This window comes from Actinia tenebrosa, unplaced genomic scaffold (genome assembly GCF_029948245.1).
Source record: "Actinia tenebrosa isolate PJP-AT-01 unplaced genomic scaffold, QUT_ActTen_1.0 PGA_scaffold10__47_contigs__length_13832649, whole genome shotgun sequence".
NCBI lineage: Eukaryota > Metazoa > Cnidaria > Anthozoa > Actiniaria > Actiniidae > Actinia > Actinia tenebrosa.
Window position 1 is genome coordinate 304,811 of NW_028292570.1, and position 27,668 is coordinate 332,478.

Here is a 27,668-nt window from a genome sequence, read left to right on the forward strand (position 1 = left end):
GCAAGCTTTCCAGACATTCCTTGACAACAACAAGAGTTTAAGTAGCGGAGCGTGACCTTTCCAGAACTATAGTGTCTGTTTTATCCTTATATTCTTTCTCAAAGCCGTTGATTTTCCAGAAGTACTTTGTTCAGATATTTTTCTATCTTGTGAACGTGTTTTAAACGTTTCAAATCAAAAACAGAAGGTTTTTTAGCGACTTGAAGACGAAGCGTCGAGGGTGAGACGCACGTGAAAATGGCGGATTGAATTTCACGGGTAAGTTGTTTACATGAGTTTTCTGTTATTTCAGAAACTAATGTTGATTATTTCATAGAAATACTTACAACTATACCATACGAGTTTATTTTCGGACTCTTAACTATGGTTTTGCTAAACATCGCCGAGTTTAAGCCATTTTAAGTCCGAACAAACTACCTCTTGTGCTTGTTATATTCTCGGCGTAGCTAGAGGTGTTATATCAGTGATACACCGGATAGCCAAGATCTACAGTATATATGAGGCAGTTCTTTTTTTAATATTGATATGCAAAGAGCATATTTTAATTTTGTTTCAATATTTATTGCGTTTTAGCTGAGTATATGACGTACGAGACCTCGAATACGGACCATGGAAGCACTGAGTCCAAGACACGATTTCACTGCAGTGTTCCTTTGTGTAATGGGGATTCGCGCTACAACCCAGCACTTTCTTTTCATCGATTCCCTAAAGACGCAACACTAAGAAGTGCCTGGATTACAAAAGTAAGGCGAGACGAAGGACCCTATTTCAAGGTAAACATGAAAAATTGAATGGTCTTTGCTTTCTTCAGTAAGATAATAATAGTTTTGGTCTCTTTTCAGATAACACACAGCACGAGGGTTTGCTCGAAACATTTCTTAGACAGTGATTACCGTCCCCCAAACAACTCAGGAAAAAGACTTCTCAAACCTGGCGTCGTTCCTACAATGTTCGACTGGTCTGGTAAAACCACTCAAAGGAGAAAATTGATTCGACAAGTTGACAGGTATATATATTTATATATAAAAAAGGAAATGTGCCTAATTTACTGTTGTGAAAAATCCAACAAATAAATTGTATGGATATGACTGTTATGAGGGAAAATAATGATAATTCATTCAGAGTGCTGTCTTTGCCATTAATTTTACTTATTACTTCTGTTTTAGTGGGACTCAGACTGACGAGAGTGAGGATGAGAATGATAATAATGTACCTGAGCCCTGTCCTGATTCTGAAGCAGCACCACAGCCTGAAAGAACTCCTGTTGAAGCAGAAACAGAGGCCCTGAGAGCAGCATATGGTGCAGCTCAAGTTGAAATAGAAGCCCTCAGAGCCCAACTTGCAGCCTTAAAATTGCACAAGTTTGGTATAGAAAGATTTTCCTCTGATGATGACCTCATAAAGTTTTACACTGGTTTTGCTACCTATAATCATTTTTATGATTTTGTCACACCTTCTGCTCAGTACATGAAGTATGTTTATTCTGCTGGTATTCAAAAAAGCAGGCCTTCAGCTCGCACTATGATTTTGATTGATGAGTTGTTTTTGTTTTTAGTTAGAATAAGACTAGGTTTGTTTGAACAAGATTTGGCCGATAGATTTCTTATTAGCACATCATCTGTTAGTAGAAAAGTGACCACTTGATCTAATTATTTATATTTTATCCTTGGCACCCAGCCAGTTTGGATGTCCAGGGAGGCAATAGATGAGTACATGCCACAGTCTTTTAAGGACATGTACCCAACCACCAGAGTTATTTTAGATTGTACTGAGTTGTATGTTCAGACCCCTTCCTCACTTTTGCTACAGTCACAGTTATATTCTTCTTACAAAAGTAACACCACTCTAAAGGGTCTGATTGGAATAGCACCTCATGGTGCTATTACCTTTGTATCTTCCCTGCACACAGGGTCTATTTCAGACAAGGAAATTACACAATGCTCAGGTATACTAGATTTATTGGAAGATAATGACTCGGTAATGGCCGACAAAGGCTTTGACATAGAAGACCTTTTATTAAAAAAGAAAGTCAAGCTAAATCTCCCCCCATACCTTCAAAGCAAAGGCCAGTTTTCCATTCGTGAAGCCCAACAAACAAAGTCAATTGCTAAATTACGAATTCATGTGGAAAGGGCAATACGTAGAATTAAGGAGTACCACATATTTGATTCTGACATTCCATTGAACATGCTTGGTACAATCAATCAGGTTTATACCGTTATTTGCCTATTGACCAACTTCCAAGGTCCACTTATGAGAGACAAAAACAACACCTAATAATATAATATATACTACTCATACTTATCAGTAATGGAATTGTGAATGTAATTACCAAACAAGTAACAGAACAACAATAAATATTTCTTAGTGTCACCATATTCTTTCATGTAAGTTTATATAATAATTTTAAATTCTTCAGAGCTGCAGCTGTATTTATTTTAGAAAATAATTGAAATAAAAAAGATCAACTTTATCTTTACTTTGCTCAAAAAATCCTTCATCAAAGACAATTCTTTCACAATGAAATACTGATTCATTGATGAAACTAAAAAAATCACACCATGGTAGCCCTGTTAATGCCAGCTGACACTGTACCTGGTAGTAGTAATAATGTGCTCGTTTGAGCTGTAGATTACCATTTTGTCCAACAGTCATATACTGTACAGAACTGAAGTCAGTTGTACCCTCTTTAGTGACTTTGACTTCAAGAAGACCGAAAGGCATGTCATCTTGTTCCTCTGCATCCATGTCATACACCTTTCGGTTTCAATACCAATATAGTCGGTGAAGTTAGATAATAATTCTTTGATACTTTTAAAAGGGCTGGTTCACTCTTCTAAACTTGTATATTTAGACTTGAGTGGTCAAGATCAATTGTCAAACATTGATTTTTTGTGGAAAAATTGTAACTTGGAATATCTATTCCTTGACAACTGTACAAAACTAAACCAAAACAGAGTAGTAGAGAGCCTTAAGTATTTGAAAAACTACAAATGCTATCATTAAATGGTTTAGCATTTTCAAATGAAAATCAAATAGTCATAGCCAATATGCAAATACCTAGCATTTTTAATTTGGGTCTAGGTGGTTCAGTGTTTACTTTGGACATCGCTAAAATGCTTTTGGAGAATTTTCCAAGATTGCTTTTTTTAAAACTTTCATGCTCAAGGGTTGATAGACTTCGCTTAGCGAGGTTGGGTTCAGAATATGACGTTAATCTAGCTTTTGCATAGTTTTTTAATGAAAGTAATGAGCTATCAGTACATTGTTGATTATTTACTTAAAAATAAAAAGTTAAATAAGAATGGAAGCTTGTTGATTTTATGATGCATCCTGATGGCGATTATGATTATTTATAGCTTCAAACATCGAACTATTGCAATGCATTGTCAAATGCAATGCAGTTTCATTGCTAATTTCTCGCGTTGTCTTATACGTACAAATTAAGTATGTGCTGTTATTACTATAACTTACTTATTATTATTATAATTAATTTGAAAATAAATACTGCTAATTAACGCCTTTTATATATTATTTGTTCAATGAAATTTATAAATGCCCTCAAAATGAGGGATCACATTTCACATAAAATAGCCAATGGAACTGCACTTAAAAGTTCAATTATCCCTATGTTTTGTTTTGTAACTTCAGAAAGAGAGAGCTCAGAAATCCCAAAGGCAAAATCACCAACAGTTGAGCCATGCAGTTGCCCTTGTTGTCAACTGAAATACAACAGACCAGATGACAAAGAGTTTCTTACTAAAACTGGCCACGTTTATGGCTCAGAGGCAAATAAAAAAACCCGTTATTTTAAGAAGGAGTGGTACACCTCTTTCCAATGGCTTAGCCTTTGCAGCACAAGTTTCAAAGCATTTTGCAACGCATGCATGAATGCAAAGGCGAATGGATTAGTATCTATGAGTACAAGAAACAAGGAAGCCTTTACTACTGGGGGATTTAACAACTGGAAGAAAGCTGTAGAGAAATTCAAAGAGCGCGAGAAAAGTAACTTCCATAAAGAGGCTGTCATGAAGATTCTGACATCAAAAAAGCCTGACATTGTTACCCAAATCAACTCTCAAGTAAAGAAAGATCAAAAAAAAACAACAACAGAGATGCTTTATTGATTCTACTGAATTGCATTCGCTACTTGGCAAGGCAAGGCATGCCTCTTCGCGGCCATAACGACAACGAAGGTAACCTATTTCAATTGCTGAAAATCCAGGCAACAGAATCGTATAAAATGAAAGAATGGTTAAATGATGGATGTTATATCTCTCATGACATCTCGAATGAGATCATTGCATTGATGGCGAACAGTCTTTTGAGAAAGATAATTGAAGAGGTACGAACAGGATTTTACGCATTGCTTGCAGACGAAACTAGAGATTCAAGCAACAAAGAGCAACTTGTCATCTGTTTGCGCTGGGTAGATGAAAGCTTTTGCGTTTACGAGAGCCCATAGGTTTATATAATGTGCCCGCTACTGATGCTACTTCTTTATACTCGTGCATAAAAGACGTCCTCTTAAGATGTAATCTTCCCATCCAAATGTGTAGAGGCCAAGGCTACGATGGCGCGTCAAACATGATGGGAAAGCTGAATGGAGTTGCTAAAAAGTTCGAAGACCTTGAGAAGTCTGCGTTAAAAGTACATTGTCTAGGCCATTGTGTCAACCTTGTACTTCAGGACATCTGCAAAGCAATCAAAGCAGTTAGAGATGCGCTAGACCTCGCAAGAGAATTGTCAAGGCTGATCAAATTTTCTCCTAAACACGAGGTCATGTTTTACGATCGCCAGATTAATGCATCAGCTCATCTCGAATCTGGTGAATCTCCTAACGTATTGTCTGAGATCAAGCCATTATGTGCTACACGCTGGACTGTAAGAACGGCAGCCATCGACGCTATACTCAAGAACTATGTTGTTATACAAGAAACGATGTTTGACATCAACCAACAACAGCGTGATGATAATGGAGTGACGGCAGGAGGCATTGTAGCACTAATGGCGAGTTTTCAGACATTTTGGGGGACTCAAGATGTCGTACCTTATATTTAGTGCGGCAGAGCAGTTGTCCATTAGCCTCCAGGGAAAAGACACGACTGCCCAAGAAGCACAGAAAGCCTGTAAAGCTGCACGTAATTACTACAAAAGGCTCCGAAGACCAGAAGAGTTCAGCAATATTTATGATGATGCTGTCAAGGCGGCTGCGTTGTTAAACATTGAGCCATGCCTACCCAGATACAGAAAAAGACCAAGGCGTCTTGACGATGGCGAAGAGTCGCATCGGTTTGCAACACCGAAGGACTATCATCGCCAAGAGTTCTATCAGGCACTCGAACTTGTGGATAGTCAACTGGAAAGAAGATTTGAACAAGATGACTTCCAAACTGTTTGTGATATTGAAAGAGCACTTTTATCAGCAGCAAATGGCAAGCCTTTAGATGAACTCCCGCAGTTGGTTCACATGACGTACTCAGCAGACGTGGATCCATCCCGTCTAGAGACCCAGCTGAAGATGCTTTCCGACTTCATCATGGCAGCTACGAAATGAGCTGTGAAAGAAACTAAGTCTATCAGAACAATTTGCGATGCTTTAAATGCGAGCCCAATTGGAAAGACCATGCTAAGTCACAGGGAACCGGGCTATATTTTTTTGCTTCTTTTAGAAAAGTAACTTTGCTCTTTGTGGGTTTCCTGTGTTGTGATCGGTTTCCTATTACATAAGCTGTAATCAGATCTGCGCTGCGATCAGATCGGCGCTGTAAACTGATAGCCGATTAAATTCAAATCAATAACAGTTGGTAACGTACTCTCTAGTAAACACTCAAAAGAAGAGAAGGGCTGCAACAAAGCAAGTTTATCGTATGATCATCACCTCCAGTTGCTCGGACCAGCTACTTTAGTACAACCAGCAGGAAGTCTTGATGATTTTCATTTTTCTATTGCGTCATGTTGTTCGAAAATGTTCAAGATGTAAAATCCTGTAAACAAGGGATTTCAAATCCGAGTCTTGTTTTGGTGAGCGGTTATTTCAAATTTAATCGTTTTTTAAACTAAAACAATTATATTTTATCAGTTCTAATAAGAAAATGTTTTTTATGATTTAAGGCTTTTGAAAAAACTTTTCGGTGTGTAAAGAAGGAACAGTGCCAGCATCTCAAATCTTGAAGATGCACGAGTAGACTTCAGATAAAGAAAATGTTTTGCCTGAGAATGAATTCGGCAGGATAACTAAAGCAAGTTTTCCCTACGATTACTCTTCACAAAATATATGGAAATTTAGATTTCTCTGTCAACAATCTGTCAAATTCTTTTGTTTCAAATTGGACGTACACCAGATACATCCTGTTTCATAAGCTAAGCGGTCCGAGCAACTGGAGGTGAACACATAACTAAAACTTAGCTTTTAACTATCACTTTCTAGGATCGTTACTTTTACGAGTTCAACAAAATAAAACATCCCGACCCAAAGTTTATTCATTGAGCAAACATTTCGTGGGTTTTTTATTAATAAATTACCTTCATGAATAATTTGAACAGGGGTTTTAAAATCGGACACTTGCTTTGTTTCATCCCTTCTCCTCTTTTGACTGCTTACTAGAAAGTGCGTTACACACCACAGGCAACCCATAGTAAGAAACAAAACACCAACGGTGATCACAGCGCGCAGATCTGATTACAGCTTATGTAATAGGAAACCGATCCCAACACAGGAAACCCCCAAAGAGCAAAGTTACTTTTCTAAAAGAAGCAAAATAATATAGCCGGGTTCCCTGTGGCTAAGTGAGGTAACAAAGCTGATCAAGATCTACTTGACAATACCTGTGACAACAGCTACAGCAGAGAGGTCTTTCTCAGTTCTTCGCCGGCTGAAAACGTGGCTTAGATCAACGATGACGCAACAAAGACTCAACAACCTTATTCTACTGAATGCCCACAAGCTAAGAACCGACGAACTCGATTTGTGTAAAGTAGCTGAAGAATTCATCGCATCTAACCAACGAAGACAGGCTCTTTTTGGAAGTTTTCCCTAGAAGATCTCATCTTGAGTTTGTAGTCACAAAGACACTATATATGTATATTGGAGTTGGTAATAGCAGAAACACTATTATAGACACATTTCAGCATCGTTAGCAAGCGGCGATGTCAAGAACGAACCGGAGTAATAACACAGACTTTCTTAAAAGACCAGATACATTCACACGAACTGGAGTAATAACACAATTAAACAGGCAATGTAAAGCCCGTGTTATCACCTACACAAGGGATCATATTAAAATACTGTGATAATGTTGTCCATGTTTTGTGTCTCTCAGCACAATTGCAAGTGGTTTAATGCGCGCAAAATGTTACTGATTGAAATATCACACATACACGTTTGTAATCAAGCTAAACAGGGAGGGGGGTCATTTCAAGGTACCGTGAAATATTGGAGTGCCCCCCCCAAAATTTTTCAACTTCCGCCGCCCCTGTTTTGGTCAACAGTTTTGTAACTAAACCATATTTTATGGGCACGAAAAGGCAGCGATATACGTTGACAGTCAATGCGTATAAGAAAGAAAAAGCAATGAAGATTTCGTACCTCGACTGTCCACCTGTTCATCCACATACTGTCCGCTGAAGGAAAGAGTAACTCACCATTCTGATCCAGTCGTGTGGTCTAGTACTGAAATCAGTCTTAACGAGGTCGTCTTAGAATGGATATTGGAAGAGAGGAGCTCTCTTTGTTCACAGAAATTCAACGGCAGTCCACCAACTGGTGCTCCTGTGTATCGTATGGAGGACGTTAGCACCGAGGACAGTACCACTAGGTAGGTATTAGAACGTTGGGCGTAACGTTTTCTCATTTCAGACCGATTGTCATCTCCTTGTGAATTAGATTCTTTAATCCAATGGTATACATAATAATGTGTTGTCTTCTTATGCGGACCTGTAAACGAATAAGTAATAGGGGATGACACGTGGTCTGAAATGAGAAATATAAGGCTGAGCATTATGAACTGGTCTATTGCAAGTTGTGTGGGAATACTCAAAGACATGCTGTAATCATTAAGTTTTATTAAGTTCTTTAAAAAGGCATCGCGGAGTCGCTGTTGGCATGTAACGTTCGCAGCAGGCGTCAGGGTTTTTAGAACCGTTTTCCTGGTCTGAGATCGATGTCTTTCACGACAACGAAGCAGATCAAGAAACCGAATCTAAACTTCATTAAAGACCAACTCACCACAGAGAATATCGTCACAAGATGATGTTTTATCCACGATAAAAACTCAGTCAGCTATAGAGTATGCGCACTTGTATCACTATGGACACAACCCATTAACCTTTCACAACCCATTGAGATAATCATATTGTGTTTGCAGCAGTAACGTTTATTGTGATGGAGCAAGGACAACACATCCAAGAGTATTCCCAGACGGAATGCCTCTGATCATACCAGTTGATGTAGAACTTTTAGCTGCCCAGGGTGTAAGACTAAGGATGAAGAACATTCCTGCTGATATGACGATCTTAGATCACAAGTAAGGGCTCAAATACAAACTCTTCTTCTGGTTCTATTTACATGATGTTCCGTTATGTCTCGTGGTAAACTTAGGCAGATATAAGCGCTAAACCAAACTGGTTACTGTGTTACGCAGGTCTCTCTTGCGAGGGTCACGAGGGTCACGAGGGTCACGAGGGTCACGAGGGTCACGAGGGTCACGAGGGTCACGAGGGTCACGAGGGTCACGAGGGTCACGAGGGTCACGAGGGTCACGAGGGTCACGAGGGTCAGTTTCTCCATTTATCCTTCCACCTTAAAACATGAGAACTGTATGCAAAAAGAATTTCAAATCTAGTGGTAGTATGTGTGTGCGAGAAAAATGGGCCAAACGGGACCAAACCAGTATTCATAATAAACTGGATGAATGCACTGCAGAAAAGAAAGAACTATTTACAACTTTAGGAATTAATAATCGTAACATGGACACTGAACAATATGTTGAGAAGAAAATTAACTGAAAGTCTCCTCGTGGTCTGAGATGGAAAAACATACACAGCTAGCACTATTTACTGGGTTGCCTGATGACACCGAAACGTTGTCTTATTACAATATGTTACTACCCGTAATATTCATCGTCAAAAATAGAAAAGTTTCTATATTAGTATATTTTATTGTTTTACAAATCAAAAAAGAAAAACGAAAAAAAAAAAAAAAAAAAAAAAAAACGGACCACGGTTCCAGGTGAATCAGCATAACAATAGCCGTGAAAACAATGCACCGAATAGACTAGAATTTTTAACAGTATTTTTTCAATCGATTCCGTGCGTGGCAGAGATGCAAGGGATTAGCCGATATGGTCTGGGGGCCGGCTGGTCTCTCCCCTGATGCTTCGGCTAGAACATTTTCTTGCGTAATTCGTACACCCAAGGGCAGAAGGATTTAATCGCCGTCAGGTCCGAAGTCCATACGCCGCCTCAGCTCTGCGGATGTCTCGGGGGTATGGCAAAGTAGAATCGATTATTCTTTTTTTCTTTTGATGGGTTCGAATCCCATAAAATTTTTCTTTCATATATAGTATATATATACATTTTTTAATGAGATTTAAATCTTCGACAATTGAGGTAATCCGTTTAAGTGAAATTTTATTCATTCCTAGTCGGTTGCTTATAAGCCTGTATAAGTTCGATCAAACGTTATCAGTCATAGAAGCAATATCGATCCGCAAAGTTTGCAAAGCTTACTGACAAGAATATTTTTACTGCATTTGGATCATCATATGCCCGCAAAGGACTAGTGGGTGGTGCGTTGAAGACTTATGGGTACTATTGCGCAACTTCTGCCTTTTCTGACAAGGAAAATAAGCAGCCACCCCAGTAAATAATATAATAACAAAGGATGGTAAAAAGATAAGAAAATCAATTGGTGATTCTGACAGAGAACATTGGGATAGTTGATCTTGTTGCGTCATGGCGCAAGATCAAATTCACAAGTAGTGTGATATGCATAATGCAAAACTGTTTATTTTATTGCCTAAAAAAGGCAGAACCTGCAATTATGTAGAGACCTCCTTAAGAGAGAAGATCGTCTTCTCCCTTAAGGAGTTCGAACTTCTTCAGCTGTACTAGGCCTCTGTGCATGATACAGGCAACCCAGTGAACGCCTATCGGGCGTCTTGTTTAAGTAGGGCAACATGAATAGAGGCAAGATTAGTAATTCATTAATCCTTTCATTTGTCTTTTTTATTTCAGATACGAACTGCAGGCAGTAATATAAACTAATTACGATTTTGAGACGGCAATACCACAAAATATTGACGGCATTGGAAGAAAATATATTCTCGTATTGGGCTCCGTCGCTACGCGACTCCGCCACAATACGGAATATATTTTCTCCCAACTAGCCGTCAATATTTTGTGGTATTGCCGTCTCAAAATCGTAATTAGTTTTGTATCGCGATTCCTGTGATTTTTTGGGGTTTTTTTTTTTTTCATGAAAATGTTGAGTTTTCATGATGAAACAATAAATTCTCTCAACGTGAAAATTCCTGTTTCTATGACAATAATCGATCACGCAAGCACTTTTTCAATGCAGTCGTTTTGAACAGAATTTTTTTTTTACTTTCAAAAACGTAGCAAGAAAACTTGAAAGAGATGTAAAATGTATATGTTTCCGAAACCAACTTGGACTGAGGACGACTTGGAGCTTCCAAATTTTCAAATTCCAGTAGTAGAAACTTGCAGTCATCTTAGCGACGAGAAGGACGAGCACGTTCTCCCTGCCAACCTAGCTGTATGTTGAATAATTCAACGTTAAACAACTGTCAAATTCAGATAACTGTTAACAAAGAATGACTTTGTAAATCATTGTAAAAAGAGTAATTTTATGGATGTAAGTTAAAGGTTTAAAACTATGAATATTTGAAGCTCATTTGCTCAGTACCAAATTATTGTAAACGATTGTAAACCGTTTTTGAAATTCACTCGCTTTTGAAAGCACAACAACATTGCTGCTTTCAAAGATAAATATTTTGAAACGAACATTTTTTTATCGAGAAAAACTTACCTTATGTTAGCTTCCCTCCTTTTTTTCCAGTGATAAACTTGAATTTTCATGAGTTTGATGAAGAACGTTCAAAATGTAAACGAATTTGATTTCAACTTTGCTTGAATAAAATAATTTTTACTCAGCACCATCTTGTTTCGTATTGGCTGACAATAACAATGAGCTGTCAAAACACGCGCGTAATAGCCAATCAAAACACTTGATTTGAGACGTCAATACCACAAAATATTGTCGTCTCAAAAATATAAGAAACTATTTAGTGAATCGCGATACCCCTAAGAAGCGGCAAATACGAACATTACACCTGTATCTTCAAGTACAATAGCAATTGGCTATATTATGACGGTCTTTGTAACGAAGGCAAACCATCTCTTTTTACGAATTTCCCCCACACTTACAGACCTAACACACTACTTTATGTCAAAACCTCTGAATAGTATTCTTTATTTTTCTAAAGCAATACACCTGTAACCTCAACTAAATGCAATAACACCTGAATCTTTTTCTGAATCAAACAATATTAAAAAGTATCTTCCAATCGTTTTATAGTTCGTTTTACAACCGTGGGTACAGGGGCGGCGGAAGCTAAAAATCTTTGGGGGGGGGGGGGGGGGAAGGGGGGGGGGGGGGAGGGGGGCACTGAAGACTATATTTAACGCTGTGATAATGACAATGTTTTGTTTGATTGCAGACGCATGCGCCGTAAAACAATGACTAAGAACTAATATTTGGGGGGGACACGTGCCCCCGGGCCCCCCGGTTCCGCCGCCTAATGTCGATTCCTACGACGCCGCCATTTGGAGCTAGAGAGAATCTTTGAAGTGTTGCATGATGTCTCTGTCCTCAGCAAACATTATTACTTGTGTTGAGTCAGCGTTGTTTGTATACGTGCACTAAGATGTATTGGTTGTGCACTCATGAATATGGGGTAAACAATACAACTATAATTCAAATCTAAAATCTAAAAAAAAAAAAAAAAAATTTTGAGCGGATTGAAATCTTTATTTTAATGTAACTGAATTTTTTGACCCTGAGGTAGGGGTTTTGTGCAAGGGATCTATTTAAATTCGAATTCAAGATACCAATAAGTATCTAAATTTTGACCTAACATCCGCTCTTTGCCCCTCAGTCAACTCTACTTGATTGAATTGATAGTATGCAATCCCGGTTGGGGGTTTCGTCAGAGGCTAAGTGCTGGATGGAAATACGAAAATAAACACAGCTCAACACAGCTGAATAGGTTCCAAAGAGATGATAATTTTTAAAATGTCTAAAGAAATATTTGTATTCCTTGTTTGTTTATTTTTTCGCCTGTCCACTAATGGAAAGTTTTGCTAATGCAAAACCATACCGCTAATAAGTTGGCTACATTTTACTTAAATGACATATTTTAAATAAATGACTTGCGTTTGGGAGCTTCTCCTAAACTCTTGACTTCCAGATGATATACATGGGCATTGTTGATTTTAAACGTGTATGTCTTTATCCTGTGCTGTGAGACAGCTCTATACCAAAAACAAGTTTAATGTTGTATTTTGCTACCTTTAGTAACATTTTCAAACGATATTCACAAACTTTTATATTTTGGAAATATCTCACGGACAAACTATTACTTTTTACTATATTTTTTTCAACAACTATTACGATTATTTTTCACGGACAAATATTAAGACACGACCAACTACATTGCAGCCACCTCTTTTATTGAGGTTACTCTTTTTATTTTCACTTGCAGAATTTCCCCTTTTACATTAGAATTTAATTTCCATAATGAATTCCAAATCAACCCACAGGCAGAAAATCCGTATATTTTTATACCTTTTGTAGACTCGCATTATTATTCAAATGCCCTCTATTGTTTTCCAAATATCTTTGTTATCTTTTTCTTCGTTTTGTCCACACAAGGCCCCTCAACCCCCTCCCCAGGCACCCCGCAGACCTAATACTCAGGTTAACACGCAACTACACTTCCCTACCGCTATATACCAAACCAATACACCCAGTTATGACACTACCGATGACATGATGTTGGTCAGTTTTTCAAAACTAATTTTGCTAAATCACTTAATCTTCAATCGTGTGGAATTTCACTTTCCAGGCTGTTACATCACTTTTATGATTTTTTTCAACACCCGTGACATGTCCAGTGGTTGTCCTTTGACATGCTGTATGCCTGTCAACCATCGACTATTCTTGGTGTCGTAATACCGGTCGAGTACGTTTAGAGACCAAGGGATGTTTTTCTTTTTCAGCTCACTGGCAAAATACCGACCAAAGTTGATCACTTCAGCTTCGGTCAAACTGCCACCGTCATTGTCTTGTGGCATCCATGCTCCAAGGTACGTCATGACACCAGTGTTGGTGGTGAAGTCCATTGCTGGTTTGATGGCTTTGGCGACGTTTTCTTTGCCAACGGGTTCACCATCTCCACTCCAGTATTTTGGCCTGCCAACTCTCTTGTTAGGTCCTGAGGCGTATAAATGCCACTCGGCCATCATGTAGGAATCCTTCTTATAAATAGTTTGTTTGATCTTGTCAAGATCTTTGGCTGTCTTTCCTGGTGATCCAAGAATCAAGATACGCTTTGCGTTGTTTCCACCCGTGGCACGAATAGCTGCCACAACATCGGATGTCCATTGGTTGTATTTGTCAGCCCTCATGCGAAGACTTTCACCACAATTTTCCTTTGTACCACATTCATCTATTCCCAGCTCGGTAAACAAATTAAAGCTGAGTCTGTAGTCCTTGTGTTTCAGCTTTTTGGCCACCTTTGTCCACCATGTTACGTAGTTCTGTCGATCTTCTTCACTTGCATACGCCTCAGCGTGATGGTGGATCCAGGAGATGATCGGAGCCACGCCAACCTCGAGACATTTATCGACTACTCTCGACAAATCTTTCAGAAACGAAGTAAATTTGGGAACGTCGTATGGGGCGGCGTACAGGTCTGCCCGGCATCGAAGCCTGAGGTTTCGAAATCCTTTATCATAGATGTCTTGGATGTTCTGGTCATTGTACTTGGACAACGGTGATTCTGTCTTGAACCGGTTGGTAGAAAATCCCTGTCCAACGAGGCCTTGGTAGACTGATGGACTAATAGGATCTAACGCACTGGTCGTTGAGAAGGCACCTAGCATCAGGAAGAAAGTAATTGGAACCATCTTCAAAAACACGAGATAAAGAGTTTCGTTTGAAGGACAACTCTTAATGATTTGGTCTCAGGATGCAGTGCTTATATAGCCTGAAAATATATTAACATATATTGTTACGCAAGACTTGGTTGTTGATCGCATGATAGGCGGCTATCTCATCAAACGAGCTGTTTGATTTTTTTTACAGATCGTTTAATGAATCTTTTCATTGATCGTCTTTAAAAATTGAAACTTATTTGTTCAGATTTTCATTGAATTCCTCTTCCCTTCCTCCTCCCTTCCCCATTCCTTCCTTGCTCAGTTTTCTTTTTCCTTCCTTTTCTTCTTTCTATTTCTCTCTTTCTCCTTCTCTCATGTCTTTGCCTTTTTGCATCCCTCTCTTCCTTTCCCTCTCAATTCATAAACTCCTCAGTTCTAATACTTCCTTCCTTGCTTTCTACCTTCATAGCTTAATCCTTTCTAACTTACTATTTTGCTTCTTTCGTTTCTTTACTTCTTCCTACTCCCTTCTCTCTTTCATCTTCCCTCATTTACCTGTTTGCTTTCCTTTCTTCCTCTTCTTCTTCAAATTTCTCAATTTATTAGCCTTTATTCAATACAGAAAGTCGTTTTTCCCAGTTATTTCTGAGTTACAAAACAGCCTTAAATCCGTGTGGTCTTTGATTTCTGGTGTCTTTCACAACACTAGAAACGAAAACTTCTGCATCACTTTTTAAAGGTCGACCTTTCGAGATGTTTTCGTCAGTTTGTCTTGGCAATTTTAGACCTGAATACAAATAGATAAAAACGGTTGACTGCATTAAATAAGCTGCCTCAAATTTCTTTTTTTTAATTGCACTTTCAACATACTAAACTAAGAATTTAACCTATACAAAAAAATATCTTTTGAAAACCTGACACCTTCAGCAAGAAAGTTTGCAAAACAAATGTTTATTTTGGCGAAGTGAAGACAGAATAGCTCAGGGTTTCTCTGAGTCTTTGGCTGAAAAGTTTTGTTAAAAAACACTGCAAACTTTCGAGTTTTTAACAATTGGAAAATATGTTAAGTTTTCAGTTATATTATTATTAAGCTTCCTTTTTTGGTTCAGAAAACTTTTGGTTGCGATGATAGTTGTATCATGGTTTCAGTGTTTGTTTTTGAAGAAAGTAAATGCGAACTAACATATTTTGAATGGCACTGCAAATTTTTTTTGCAAACAATGGAAGCAGTACCTATATATTGACCTTTTTTACAAGTTTTTAACACCTATGATTGCATAGCAACTGAGAACTTTATTTAAGACAATAAAATTGAAACATGCATTTTTAAATTGTGCATCACTTTTGCAACTTTCAACCTCTGTTTGAATAATCTAGATAGAAACAAAGATTCCTAAAAATGTCAGCTACGCATTCAAAATTTTCACAGTACGAAAGGATTTTCCTTAGTAATTTAACTAATTCACCAATTATTTTATAATATGTTTACTGATTATATGGGTTGCTATCAGTAGACGTCACTTCCGGTAATAGTTCTTTTTTGATGGCTTGTAGAATCCTGGAGGTTGTTTTGATCTCTTGTTTTCTGGTTTGATGTCGTGAAAATAGTCAAATACAATAGTTTGAGGACTTATTTTGATATGTTTTGATTTAGCACCCGCTAGTTGCCCCCCCAGTCAACCGCTTGTTTGCCCCCCAGTCAACTCCAAAAAGTCACGTGATTGATAGTAAGCAATTTCCGTTTGCAAAATTACGTTTATTAGTGTCTTTTGTTCTTTGGTCGACCAACCGCCTTTTCTTTCTTCCTTGGCGAAAATATTTTACGCATGACAGTTTTTCTTACAAAATACATATATTAAGTATTATTCTCTCTTGCATAAAATGGCGTAACAGCAATAATTCCATTTTTTGTCATCAAATTTTTAAATAATAATTTTTTTGCTTTCTTTGTTTGTTCGTTCGCTCGTTACTCCGTTCGTTCGTTCGTTCGTTCGTTTGTTCGTACGTTTAAGTTTTTTTTTTATTCCTGTAAAATGCACATATGTAACTGCTCAAACATTGTCGTGTTTTATCTTTGAATTTACCATGTATCTTAAGTCATTTTGTTTGTCTCTTTTATCTTTATAGAAAGTGGCCCAGTGGAGCCCATGAGATGTGGCGTTTGTGGCCTTCGTGTCTTCAAGTCCTATCGTTACATTAGCCGAAGCAGCGCGCCAATGCACCTGAAAATATTCTTCGACCCAGACACAGAAAGATTCCGAGTCTGCAAACGATGTTTTAGCTCCAAAGAACGATGTCGACAAAACCTGGCTCTGCTTCTTTTAAAATCCCAAACTGAAGAGAACACCCATTTGAGGAGCCCTCTTGGAACGACACAAGGTCGAAGGACGCAAGGTCTAAAATACATCTTTCGCGATATCGGTCGAAGTCTAAAAAGACCATACGAGGATCTCATTTGTGACGAAACGTTTGATGACGATTATCTTAGTGACGGCGATGAAAATGTCTCTCTAAAAGCCATAAAGAAAGAACCAATTTCTGCCAAGAAGTTCAAAAATGAAGCAGAAAACCCGTCCGGTACAGGCATAGTCACAGTTGTTCGTCCGTCCAGGAATACCTACCAAATCTTCCCGAACCATCTTACAATATATGGAGAGTTAGGACAAAATAAAACCATCGAAGCTGATGGAAAACCCGAGGTCAATAAAGATATGACTTTGATAAAGACGAATAACAAGGTACCAGAAGAGAAAACTGTGGAAAAGGATGATAAAGATGGCGCTTTACCGAGCACTAATGGTGAATTAAAAAGCGAAATACGAACGATAAACTATAAGTTGACGTTGCTTGATCATGCGTACGCCCTTCCTGCTGCAAAGACTGCCAAGTCGTACAACAGGCCGCCTAAACCTGTTCTGGAAAATCTACCAAAGGTTAAGAATGACTCCGTGGCTAAAGCTGCCATCAAGAATTTGATTAAGAATAACAGTATGGTGACGAAGAAGGTTCCAAGTGCCTCTACTGGTAGGTTTTGTGAGATTCAGTCGTTACCATTCATCGCTATATATGCCTCGTACTTCTTGCCTGCCTGCTGGATTGCTCCCTGCTTCCTTTCCTTATTTTTCCTTACATCCATTTCCTTACTTCTTTTTCTTAATTTGTTAATATTTTTTTTAATTTCCAGAAAATAACTCAAGTCAGCCTACCAGGACCTGTGGGATAATCTGCTCCATATGCAAAACCCTCGTCGCCAAGTCATGCAGCTGTTATCGAAAAGAAAACGCCCCCGAAAAGATCAAATCTTACTTCACTGGTGACGTTAAAGTCATGAAAGTCTGCCGAAGATGCGTCCCGTACAAGAAGCCAAAGGGAGACGAACAACCTTCTAAAGCCGTCAAGAACAAAGTAAAAATATTGCAAGCCAAGCTCATAAAACAGAAGATTAAGAACGCGAAGAAAGCGTCTAGAACAGAAGCAAAAGCTTCAAAGAACGAGATCTCTACGCAGACGAAAGATAAAACCGGTCAAAAGTCGACAAAAGATGAAACCAAGGCCAAATCTGTGGAAAAGGAAATGAAAAAAGTTGAATCATCAGTCTTACATCTGTCGCCGAAGAAAGATACAACGGTTGTACAGGTGTCGATTAAGAACGGCAAAGTGGAAAGCACGTCAAATAATATCATTAAGACCATTTTCCCGCCAATTGGGAAGCCTGCTAGCAATGAGATAAAATCTGACTCCAATAAACCAAAGACAAGCAACCAGAAAGCTGCACAAAGCACAGATGTAGACGTTAAAACGGCTTCGAATGTGCAACAGCTTGGCCCTGTTATGTTGGTGCATTTGAAGGCTCCTCTTTCTCTGGACAAGGAGAAAACTGGCGGGAGCTCTGGCAGTGTCGACTTTGGGACCCAACCAATGCACTCTATGATAGGATTAAAGAAAGCCGCTAAGTCAAAAACTAGTAAGAAAGAGGAAGACGGCGAGAAAAAGACAGAACGAAAGCAAACAAAAGAAACAGCAAAAGGAGTCGACGCGAGTAAAATTCCGGAAGACAGCAAGAAGACAGAAGAAAGCAAGAAAGTCGCAGAAACTGTGACCGAGAAAGAGAAAGATTCTAGTCAAGCTAAGACAGAAAATAAAAAATCGAAGGAAAAGGAGAAAGAGACCGTTATAAAAGACAAAGATTTGAAGGCTAAAAGTAAAACAGAAGTGACAAAAGAAAACCCTCCTGAGAAAGAAACTGTGCCGCGAAAAGTAAATGTTGACTTGCAGAATTCAAAAGTTGAAGGAAAAACAGCAAAGCCGCTAATGACTAGTTCTAAGCCCTTGATTGAACCCGTTAGGTCAAGTCCAAGAAGAGAAAAAAATATCATTCCACCTGAGAAGACGAAGAAAGAACCTGAGCTAAAAATCCCAGCAACGAAGAAGAAAAAGGAAACTGGTGAACTTGAATCCGATTCCACAAAACAAACAGACGAAAAACCAAACACGAAGCAAAACGAGGAAAAAATAAACGAAAAACAGAGCGAAGAAAAACCAAATGAAAAAGTCGAGGTTGTTACTTTGAAGAGGTCGACTCGTAAAGGACGAGGCATGAAGAGAAAAGACTCTGAGAGTGAAACGTCGAGTACTGCTGGTAGTGTTGATGGCGACAAGAAAGAAATTAAAAGAGCTCGCAGTGCGGAAGCGAAGAACGTGGAGAATGACAAGAAAACTGGTGAGTTCAAGATTCTCCTCGATATGGTGAAGGTTTTTTTGCATACCAAGCTTGAAATAAATTATATTTATGTTAAATAATGCCAGGACAGACGAAAATCAATACCGGGGAAGTGTGCAGACAAAGTTCGCAAAAATACGAAAAATACCAAAGTTGATGTAACCTTTCGCTGATTGGATTCGCATTTGCTATAGTGCGTTTCAAGCTTGCCAAAAACAGCAGCGACAAAACCTTTACCAACCTTTTTTGAAATGAATAGAATCCCCATTTCCGTTTGGGACAAACTTGACAAATCATCACGTTCTCATGTTCAAAAACCTAAGCTTTAGTCTTATTTTTCATTTTTTCCCAATTAGAAGTGTCAGTGACCAATCACAATTACTCAACACGTTGGGCCCAGTCTCCTATCAAATGCGGTTGCTGTCATGAAAATGTTGTCAAGTCATACCGCTGTATACAACTTGGATCATCGCCGGCGCACCTGAAGCCAGTCTTTTCAAAAGAAGGAAAAAACAATTTGAGGATTTGCAGAAAATGCCCTAACTTTCCTTCCAGAGTTAAGTCCTTTTTATAAGTGTTTAGATTTAATTATTATAATAATAAGATATTGCTGGTTGCCTAGTTTTCACTAAAGTTGCATGCGCATTTAAGGCTTGGCAACACGCATGACTAATTTTTGTTCCCAGAGCTGGCACTTCTTTCAGTCCTTTACTTGGTGGAAACCAAAACTATACCCAGGACCCTGTTCTTGCTGCGCATGCGCAGGAGGAAGCGCAACAGAGCTCCGGTCTAGTGAACGACCATTTCTCGGTCTGTGTAATACCCGTAGTGCTTATGAAAATCAGAGAGAGTCTTTGAAGTTGAAATATAGCCGTAGGTTGAAACTGGATTTACTTCAGTGTTGTGGTCAGGTACTGGCAATGGAATGCTTCGTTTCAGCATTCGAGACTATATATTTGCGTAAGCCCTCGCTTGTTTTCCTTGTGCTTGCATCGCTACTGAACCTCAAGCGTAACTTTTGGTCTTTATCTATTGATTTGAGCCCACATCAATATGGCATGACAACTTATAGGATACTTTTACATTTAGCTAAATGTGCGCTCTCTATGATTCCTGCTATCGAAAAAAAATCTTTAGCCAAAAAAAATTGGCAAAAATAATCTAGTGAAACAATTTTCTTTTTTATGTAATTATGTCTAAATTAAAACGGCCCGGAACAGGGCTTATTATGGCCACGATTCACATTGATCGTAATCCTGATATTTATATGTCGAACATAATAATCTAAAAACCAATGGCATTATATATTATGAAGTAGTATGAATATAATCAGAATTAGCGAAGAAAATAACTTAATCTCTAGATACAAGTGCTGGGATTTTTTTCTCAAGATGGCCGCGGCAACGTGGCTTTTAGCACCACAAGTTTGAGCTTTGAATGACATTTGTCTCGATATCTTCGCTTTCTCTAGTTGCGAACTTTTTTGTAGTAGAAGACGAAACTAAAAATCAGAAAGTTGAGTAGCGTCAGCTTGGTATTCATTCGCGGTTGCAGTACATGTTTTGTAGCACGTGTGCAACTTAGGCGTGAAAAATTGGACACGCCCCTCTCCTCCCTCGGGTGTAATTTTGTCAAAATGACCGGAAATCATTTCCATAGACCATGTGGGTAAAGGGAGAAAGCTATTAAATGAGTATAACAATGACAAAACAATTATGCCACATGCGTTCTAAACCTTAATTTTCACTAAACATTAAATATCTATGAGTAAACACGTTTCTAGTACCTAGTCCCCTTACCGTTAGGAAAAACACAGGTTGACCATCAAAAATAGATATTTTATGCTTTTTATAAAATGCGAGTCAGGTTAAAAGAAAAATCTAAAATATAACTTGAATTATGTTTCAAAGCAACCGATGATTAGGTTTACTTCTGTGAACCTTTTAGATCAAAGTTTTAATGTAGTTTAGAGTATTTGGTGCAGAAATAATGAAAAAAATCATATTTATTGGTAGTGCAATATAACTATAATGCTGAAGAAATAGAAAACGAGCGCGCGTGCTGTGTGCAGTTACAAAGCACGCGGGGGTTGGCAGAACACGAGAGAATAGACGACTTGCACTAAGAGATCACGTGATGAAATCGCCCATTGTGGCTGGCATTCTACAGGATTTTAGCTATGCGAGAATGTAAAAAAAGATGGCGGATTCGAGTAGTTTTTTTGGTGACGAAAGGTAAGTTAGCGCACTAAATAACTATAAAAATCCCCTTTTCTTGCAAGAAATATATTTTTAGTAGATATCTGAAGTAGATTTTTGCTATTAACTAGCCAAGAAGAGAAAAAAATATGGTATTTTTGCGATAGGATGTGAAGACCTACGAAGTGTTTAGTCTCGTTTTGCTGGCTTCATGACCTCAAAACATGCAATAGTTTTCCTCTTCCTGGCGAATGAATAGCAAAATCCTACTTAAAATATCAATTAAAAGTATATTTCTTGCAAGAAAATGCCGTTTTCAAGAATGAAGTTGAAATATACTTGAAAAGGTTTGACAAGAAGTCGTTGTTTTAAGGTCATGAAGCCGGTAAAACAAGACTAAGCACTTCATAGGTTTTCACATCCTATCGCAAAAAATACCTTTTGTTTTCTCTTCTTGGCTAGTTTATAGCAGAAATCTACTTTAGATATCTACTAAGAATATATTTCTTGCAAGAAAAGGGGATTTTTATAGTTATTTAGTGCGCTAACTTACCTTTTGTCTCCAAAAAAACGACCAGAATCCGCCATCTTTTTTTACATTCTCGCATAACTACAATTCTGTAAAATGCCAGCCACAATGGCGGATTTGATCACGTGACCTCTTAGTGCAAGTCGTCTATTGTTAGGAGAAGCACGACGCGTAGCGGAGCGCCTTCTCGAAACTGAAATTGCGCGCGCATGCTGTGTGCTCTCATAAAACACGCGACCCCAACCAATCAGAACGCGAGAGAGTGATTTTATAACATTCTTTTAACCCTATGTCCCTACTAGACCTTTTGCATATAAGACATGTGTCCCGTGTCCCGAAATGTCTCACTTATACCCGGGCATTGTTATTCAGGCACGCGGAAATGAGTATATTCCTCTTACTAGCGGTTTTCATGTCGGCTCTAATGTTCCATTTCTGCCATACTTTTGCTTCAGTTTATACCCACGCTGAAAAATGTGTTTTGTATTTCGTGTTTCATTTATCAGAAACAATCATTAAAAACAATATGGACTACTTCGACGATACTGCGGCCATTGTGTTAAGGGGCACTTATAAAAAACTTAGCTTGTTTTACAGTTATGGAGTCGATTAGCATTCAACAGATATTTAACGAACACGAAATGGTTTCAAGTCGAGGCTGGCCTTGATAAAGAAAAGAATCAAGGACCGCCTCCATTTCAAGCGAATTGGGGAAAGGTTTATTCATCGCGAGAGACGTTTTTGGGATATGAATTTGCAAGATGAATGTGAAATGATACCAAAATACCATTTACAACCTGCACTTTTGCGATAAGGCGATCATCTTCAATCGCAATGCATTATGGGGTGTCCAGGGGCAAAGCAAAACAAAAATGTCGCATGCCTGTTGTAAAGAAAGTTTTGTGTATTTTGTAAGTGCCTCCAATTCATTGTTGTTAATTTGTCTCTTCATTTACCATTAATTTGTGTTGAATGGAATGCTAATGGTCGCCAATACTATAAAAAATCTTATGGTATTTATATTGTTATTTACATTTTATCTAGCTCGAGCTCATTTGTAAAAATCCTTACGAAAAGTTTTACGGATATGATGGAAATACTCTACTAGATCTTTGTTTTAAACATTGATGTCTTCGTAACAAAATATCAAAATTTCTTTTGCTTCTAATTTTTCTTACGCAATACATGCACGATTTCAGCTTCCTTTATGGTCCAGTTTCATTTAAATTATACTCGACTAAGTGTCTTTTATACGCCAACTGTATCTATAAAATATCGTTCGGAAAAAATATCTTAAAAAATCGTATCTTAAAAATAGAAAAACGAAAAAACAAATGAAACATGTATAAAGGTATCAGTAGACCTTTATCAATAGACCAGTGGTTTCAATAAACAGACTAGTCGTGAAACCAGCCTAAGTATGTAGATGACCAGGAGTTTAAGCTACCAAATGGAATAATATTCCAAAATTTTACCGAGAGGAAATAGAAACTAGTAAGGTCTACTGATACCTAGCTTATTCAGAATCTGACAGATTTTGCCACTTGGCGACAGCTTTCTTATGGGCGTCGCGGCTGATTTGACGCTGTCCATCATGCCTGGAAGCATGTCCAGGACGCTATCAATCTTCGACTTTTTGGTGTCCTTCTTATACTAGAAAGTTTGAGTGACCACAGTCACCATTGTTATTTATTTATCAAAGATATGCCACCACCGTTTCCTTTTTTTCTTTGGTCAAATTCCAGTGATTGTTCTGACAGTTATACTAAATTCTGAATTATAAACAATACCCAGTTTTTTCCTTTGAAATTTTCAGCATGGCTTCAGTGTTTCATAACAATGCTAGTCTTTCAGGTTTTTGGCCGTGATGAATATCCATTTGACGTCCTGGATTGTTTGGGTGTCTTTGGTCCCGAAATGAACGGTGGTAGAGATTATTACAGTGTCCTTATAAACTCGCCACGAATACCGAATTTTCGTATCTAACCGGGGAAACTATAGAAACATTTGAAGAAATCGTGATAAGGATAAGAATACCGATACTGAACTTTCAACGTCGTAATGCTGCTGCTCGCGTGCGAATTCAACGCCTAACTATGCGAAACAGAAGACGAAGATGACAAGGAATAAAAACGAATCCAATCAATGAGTCGCCAACTCATCACTATTCTTCCTCCATTCATTCGTCCATTGAAAACAAAACAAAAGAAGAATATTCCCTCCCACCTCACCCAAATAAAAGAACCGTTAATTTGTATAGTAAGACTGCTCATCAACAATGGCATGCATTCATAGGGTGATTTTAGAACCCTCATTATCTTTTCACGGTGCTTGATAAGTGGGACGTCTTGGTACAACGGACACGTGTCTTATATGCAAAAGGTCTTCTTGGTACAACGGACACGTGTCTTATATGCAAAAGGTCTACTAGACCTTTTGCATATAAGACACGTGTCCGTTTGTACCAAGACGTCCCACTTATCAAGCACCGTGAAAAGATAATGAGGGTTCTAAAATCACCCTATGAATGCATGCCATTGTTGATGAGCAGTCTTACTATACAAATTAACGGTTCTTTTATTTGGGTGAGGTGGGAGGGAATATTCTTCTTTTGTTTTGTTTTCAATGGACGAATGAATGGAGGAAGAATAGTGATGAGTTGGCGACTCATTGATTGGATTCGTTTTTATTCCTTGTCATCTTCGTCTTCTGTTTCGCATAGTTAGGCGTTGAATTCGCACGCGAGCAGCAGCATTACGACGTTGAAAGTTCAGTATCGGTATTCTCATCCTTATCACGATTTCTTCAAATGTTTCTATAGTTTCCCCGGTTAGATACGAAAATTCGGTATTCGTGGCGAGTTTATAAGGACACTGTAATAATCTCTACCACCGTTCATTTCGGGACCAAAGACACCCAAACAATCCAGGACGTCAAATGGATATTCATCACGGCCAAAAACCTGAAAGACTAGCATTGTTATGAAACACTGAAGCCATGCTGAAAATTTCAAAGGAAAAAACTGGGTATTGTTTATAATTCAGAATTTAGTATAACTGTCAGAACAATCACTGGAATTTGACCAAAGAAAAAAAGGAAACGGTGGTGGCATATCTTTGATAAATAAATAACAATGGTGACTGTGGTCACTCAAACTTTCTAGTATAAGAAGGACACCAAAAAGTCGAAGATTGATAGCGTCCTGGACATGCTTCCAGGCATGATGGACAGCGTCAAATCAGCCGCGACGCCCATAAGAAAGCTGTCGCCAAGTGGCAAAATCTGTCAGATTCTGAATAAGCTAGGTATCAGTAGACCTTACTAGTTTCTATTTCCTCTCGGTAAAATTTTGGAATATTATTCCATTTGGTAGCTTAAACTCCTGGTCATCTACATACTTAGGCTGGTTTCACGACTAGTCTGTTTATTGAAACCACTGGTCTATTGATAAAGGTCTACTGATACCTTTATACATGTTTCATTTGTTTTTTCGTTTTTCTATTTTTAAGATACGATTTTTTAAGATATTTTTTCCGAACGATATTTTATAGATACAGTTGGCGTATAAAAGACACTTAGTCGAGTATAATTTAAATGAAACTGGACCATAAAGGAAGCTGAAATCGTGCATGTATTGCGTAAGAAAAATTAGAAGCAAAAGAAATTTTGATATTTTGTTACGAAGACATCAATGTTTAAAACAAAGATCTAGTAGAGTATTTCCATCATATCCGTAAAACTTTTCGTAAGGATTTTTACAAATGAGCTCGAGCTAGATAAAATGTAAATAACAATATAAATACCATAAGATTTTTTATAGTATTGGCGACCATTAGCATTCCATTCAACACAAATTAATGGTAAATGAAGAGACAAATTAACAACAATGAATTGGAGGCACTTACAAAATACACAAAACTTTCTTTACAACAGGCATGCGACATTTTTGTTTTGCTTTGCCCCTGGACACCCCATAATGCATTGCGATTGAAGATGATCGCCTTATCGCAAAAGTGCAGGTTGTAAATGGTATTTTGGTATCATTTCACATTCATCTTGCAAATTCATATCCCAAAAACGTCTCTCGCGATGAATAAACCTTTCCCCAATTCGCTTGAAATGGAGGCGGTCCTTGATTCTTTTCTTTATCAAGGCCAGCCTCGACTTGAAACCATTTCGTGTTCGTTAAATATCTGTTGAATGCTAATCGACTCCATAACTGTAAAACAAGCTAAGTTTTTTATAAGTGCCCCTTAACACAATGGCCGCAGTATCGTCGAAGTAGTCCATATTGTTTTTAATGATTGTTTCTGATAAATGAAACACGAAATACAAAACACATTTTTCAGCGTGGGTATAAACTGAAGCAAAAGTATGGCAGAAATGGAACATTAGAGCCGACATGAAAACCGCTAGTAAGAGGAATATACTCATTTCCGCGTGCCTGAATAACAATGCCCGGGTATAAGTGAGACATTTCGGGACACGGGACACATGTCTTATATGCAAAAGGTCTAGTAGGGACATAGGGTTAAAAGAATGTTATAAAATCACTCTCTCGCGTTCTGATTGGTTGGGGTCGCGTGTTTTATGAGAGCACACAGCATGCGCGCGCAATTTCAGTTTCGAGAAGGCGCTCCGCTACGCGTCGTGCTTCTCCTAACAATAGACGACTTGCACTAAGAGGTCACGTGATCAAATCCGCCATTGTGGCTGGCATTTTACAGAATTTTAGTTATGCGAGAATGTAAAAAAAGATGGCGGATTCTGGTCGTTTTTTTGGAGACAAAAGGTAAGTTAGCGCACTAAATAACTATAAAAATCCCCTTTTCTTGCAAGAAATATATTCTTAGTAGATATCTAAAGTAGATTTCTGCTATAAACTAGCCAAGAAGAGAAAACAAAAGGTATTTTTTGCGATAGGATGTGAAAACCTATGAAGTGCTTTAGTCTTGTTTTACCGGCTTCATGACCTTAAAACAACGACTTCTTGTCAAACCTTTTCAAGTATATTTCAAATTCATTCTTGAAAACGGCATTTTCTTGCAAGAAATATACTTTTAATTGATATTTTAAGTAGGATTTTGCTATTCATTCGCCAGGAAGAGGGAAAATATTGCATGTTTTGAGGTCATGAAGCCAGCAAAACGAGACTAAACACTTCGTAGGTCTTCACATCCTATCGCAAAAATACCATATTTTTTTCTCTTCTTGGCTAGTTAATAGCAAAATCTACTTCAGATATCTACTAAAAATATATTTCTTGCAAGAAAAGGGGATTTTTATAGTCTATTTAGTGCGCTAACTTACCTTTCGTCACCAAAAAAACTACCCGAATCCGCCATCTTTTTTTACATTCTCGCATAGCTAAAATCCTGTAGAATGCCAGCCACAATGGGCGATTTCATCACGTGATCTCTTAGTGCAAGTCGTCTATTCTCTCGTGTTCTGCCAACCCCCGCGTGCTTTGTAACTGCACACAGCACGCGCGCTCGTTTTCTATTCTTCAGCATTATAGTTATATTGCACTACCAATAAATATGATTTTTTTCATTATTCTGCCACCAAATACTCTAACTACCTTAAAACTTTGATCTAACAAGGTTCACAGAAGTAAACCTAATCATCGGTTGCTTTGAAACATAATTCAAGTTATATTTTAGATTTTTCTTTTAACCTGACTCGCATTTTATAAAAAGCATAAACTATCTATTTTTGATGGTCAACCTGTGTTTTTTTCCTAACGGTAAGGGGAAAGGTACTAGAAACGTGTTTATCATAGATATTTAACTGTTTAGTGAAATTAAGGTTTAGAACGCATGTGGCATAATGTTTCGTCATTGTTTACTCATTTAATAAGCTTTCTCCATTTACCCACATGGTAATGGAGGAATGATTTCCGGTCATTTTGACAAAATTACACCGAAGGGAGGAAAGGGGGCGTGTCCAATTTTCACGCCTAAGTTGCACACGGTGCTAACAAAACATGTACTGCAACCAGCGAATAGAATAATACCAATGTGACGCTACTCAACTTTCG

General features: G+C 38.1%; 3 protein-coding genes and 1 pseudogene across 3 annotated transcripts; 3 read left to right on the forward strand and 1 right to left on the reverse strand.

Annotated features, from left to right (window-relative positions):
* Positions 1-10: 10 nt before the first annotated feature.
* On the forward strand, positions 11-2,473 carry LOC148912644 (uncharacterized). The gene is made up of 4 exons (XM_089026578.1): positions 11-258; positions 574-773; positions 843-1,006; positions 1,167-2,473. The coding sequence occupies exons 2-4, from the start codon at positions 582-584 to the stop codon at positions 1,642-1,644; spliced, it is 834 nt and encodes a 277-aa protein (XP_088882704.1). The 5' UTR covers positions 11-258; positions 574-581; the 3' UTR covers positions 1,645-2,473.
* Positions 2,474-4,165: 1,692 nt separating this feature from the next.
* On the forward strand, positions 4,166-5,806 carry LOC148912645 (zinc finger MYM-type protein 1-like; annotated as a pseudogene).
* Positions 5,807-6,899: 1,093 nt separating this feature from the next.
* On the forward strand, positions 6,900-8,594 carry LOC148912646 (uncharacterized). Its single transcript, XM_089026786.1, has 3 exons — positions 6,900-6,977; positions 7,630-7,817; positions 8,367-8,594. The coding sequence occupies exons 1-3, from the start codon at positions 6,900-6,902 to the stop codon at positions 8,527-8,529; spliced, it is 429 nt and encodes a 142-aa protein (XP_088882912.1). The 3' UTR covers positions 8,530-8,594.
* Positions 8,595-12,736: 4,142 nt separating this feature from the next.
* On the reverse strand, positions 12,737-14,905 carry LOC148912647 (uncharacterized). Its single transcript, XM_089027058.1, has 2 exons — positions 14,737-14,905; positions 12,737-14,291 (listed from the first exon to the last, which is right to left on the reverse strand). Exon 2 carries the CDS (start codon positions 14,209-14,211, stop codon positions 13,153-13,155), a length of 1,059 nt encoding a protein of 352 aa, XP_088883184.1. The 5' UTR covers positions 14,212-14,291; positions 14,737-14,905; the 3' UTR covers positions 12,737-13,152.
* Between the last annotated feature and the right edge of the window lie 12,763 nt (positions 14,906-27,668).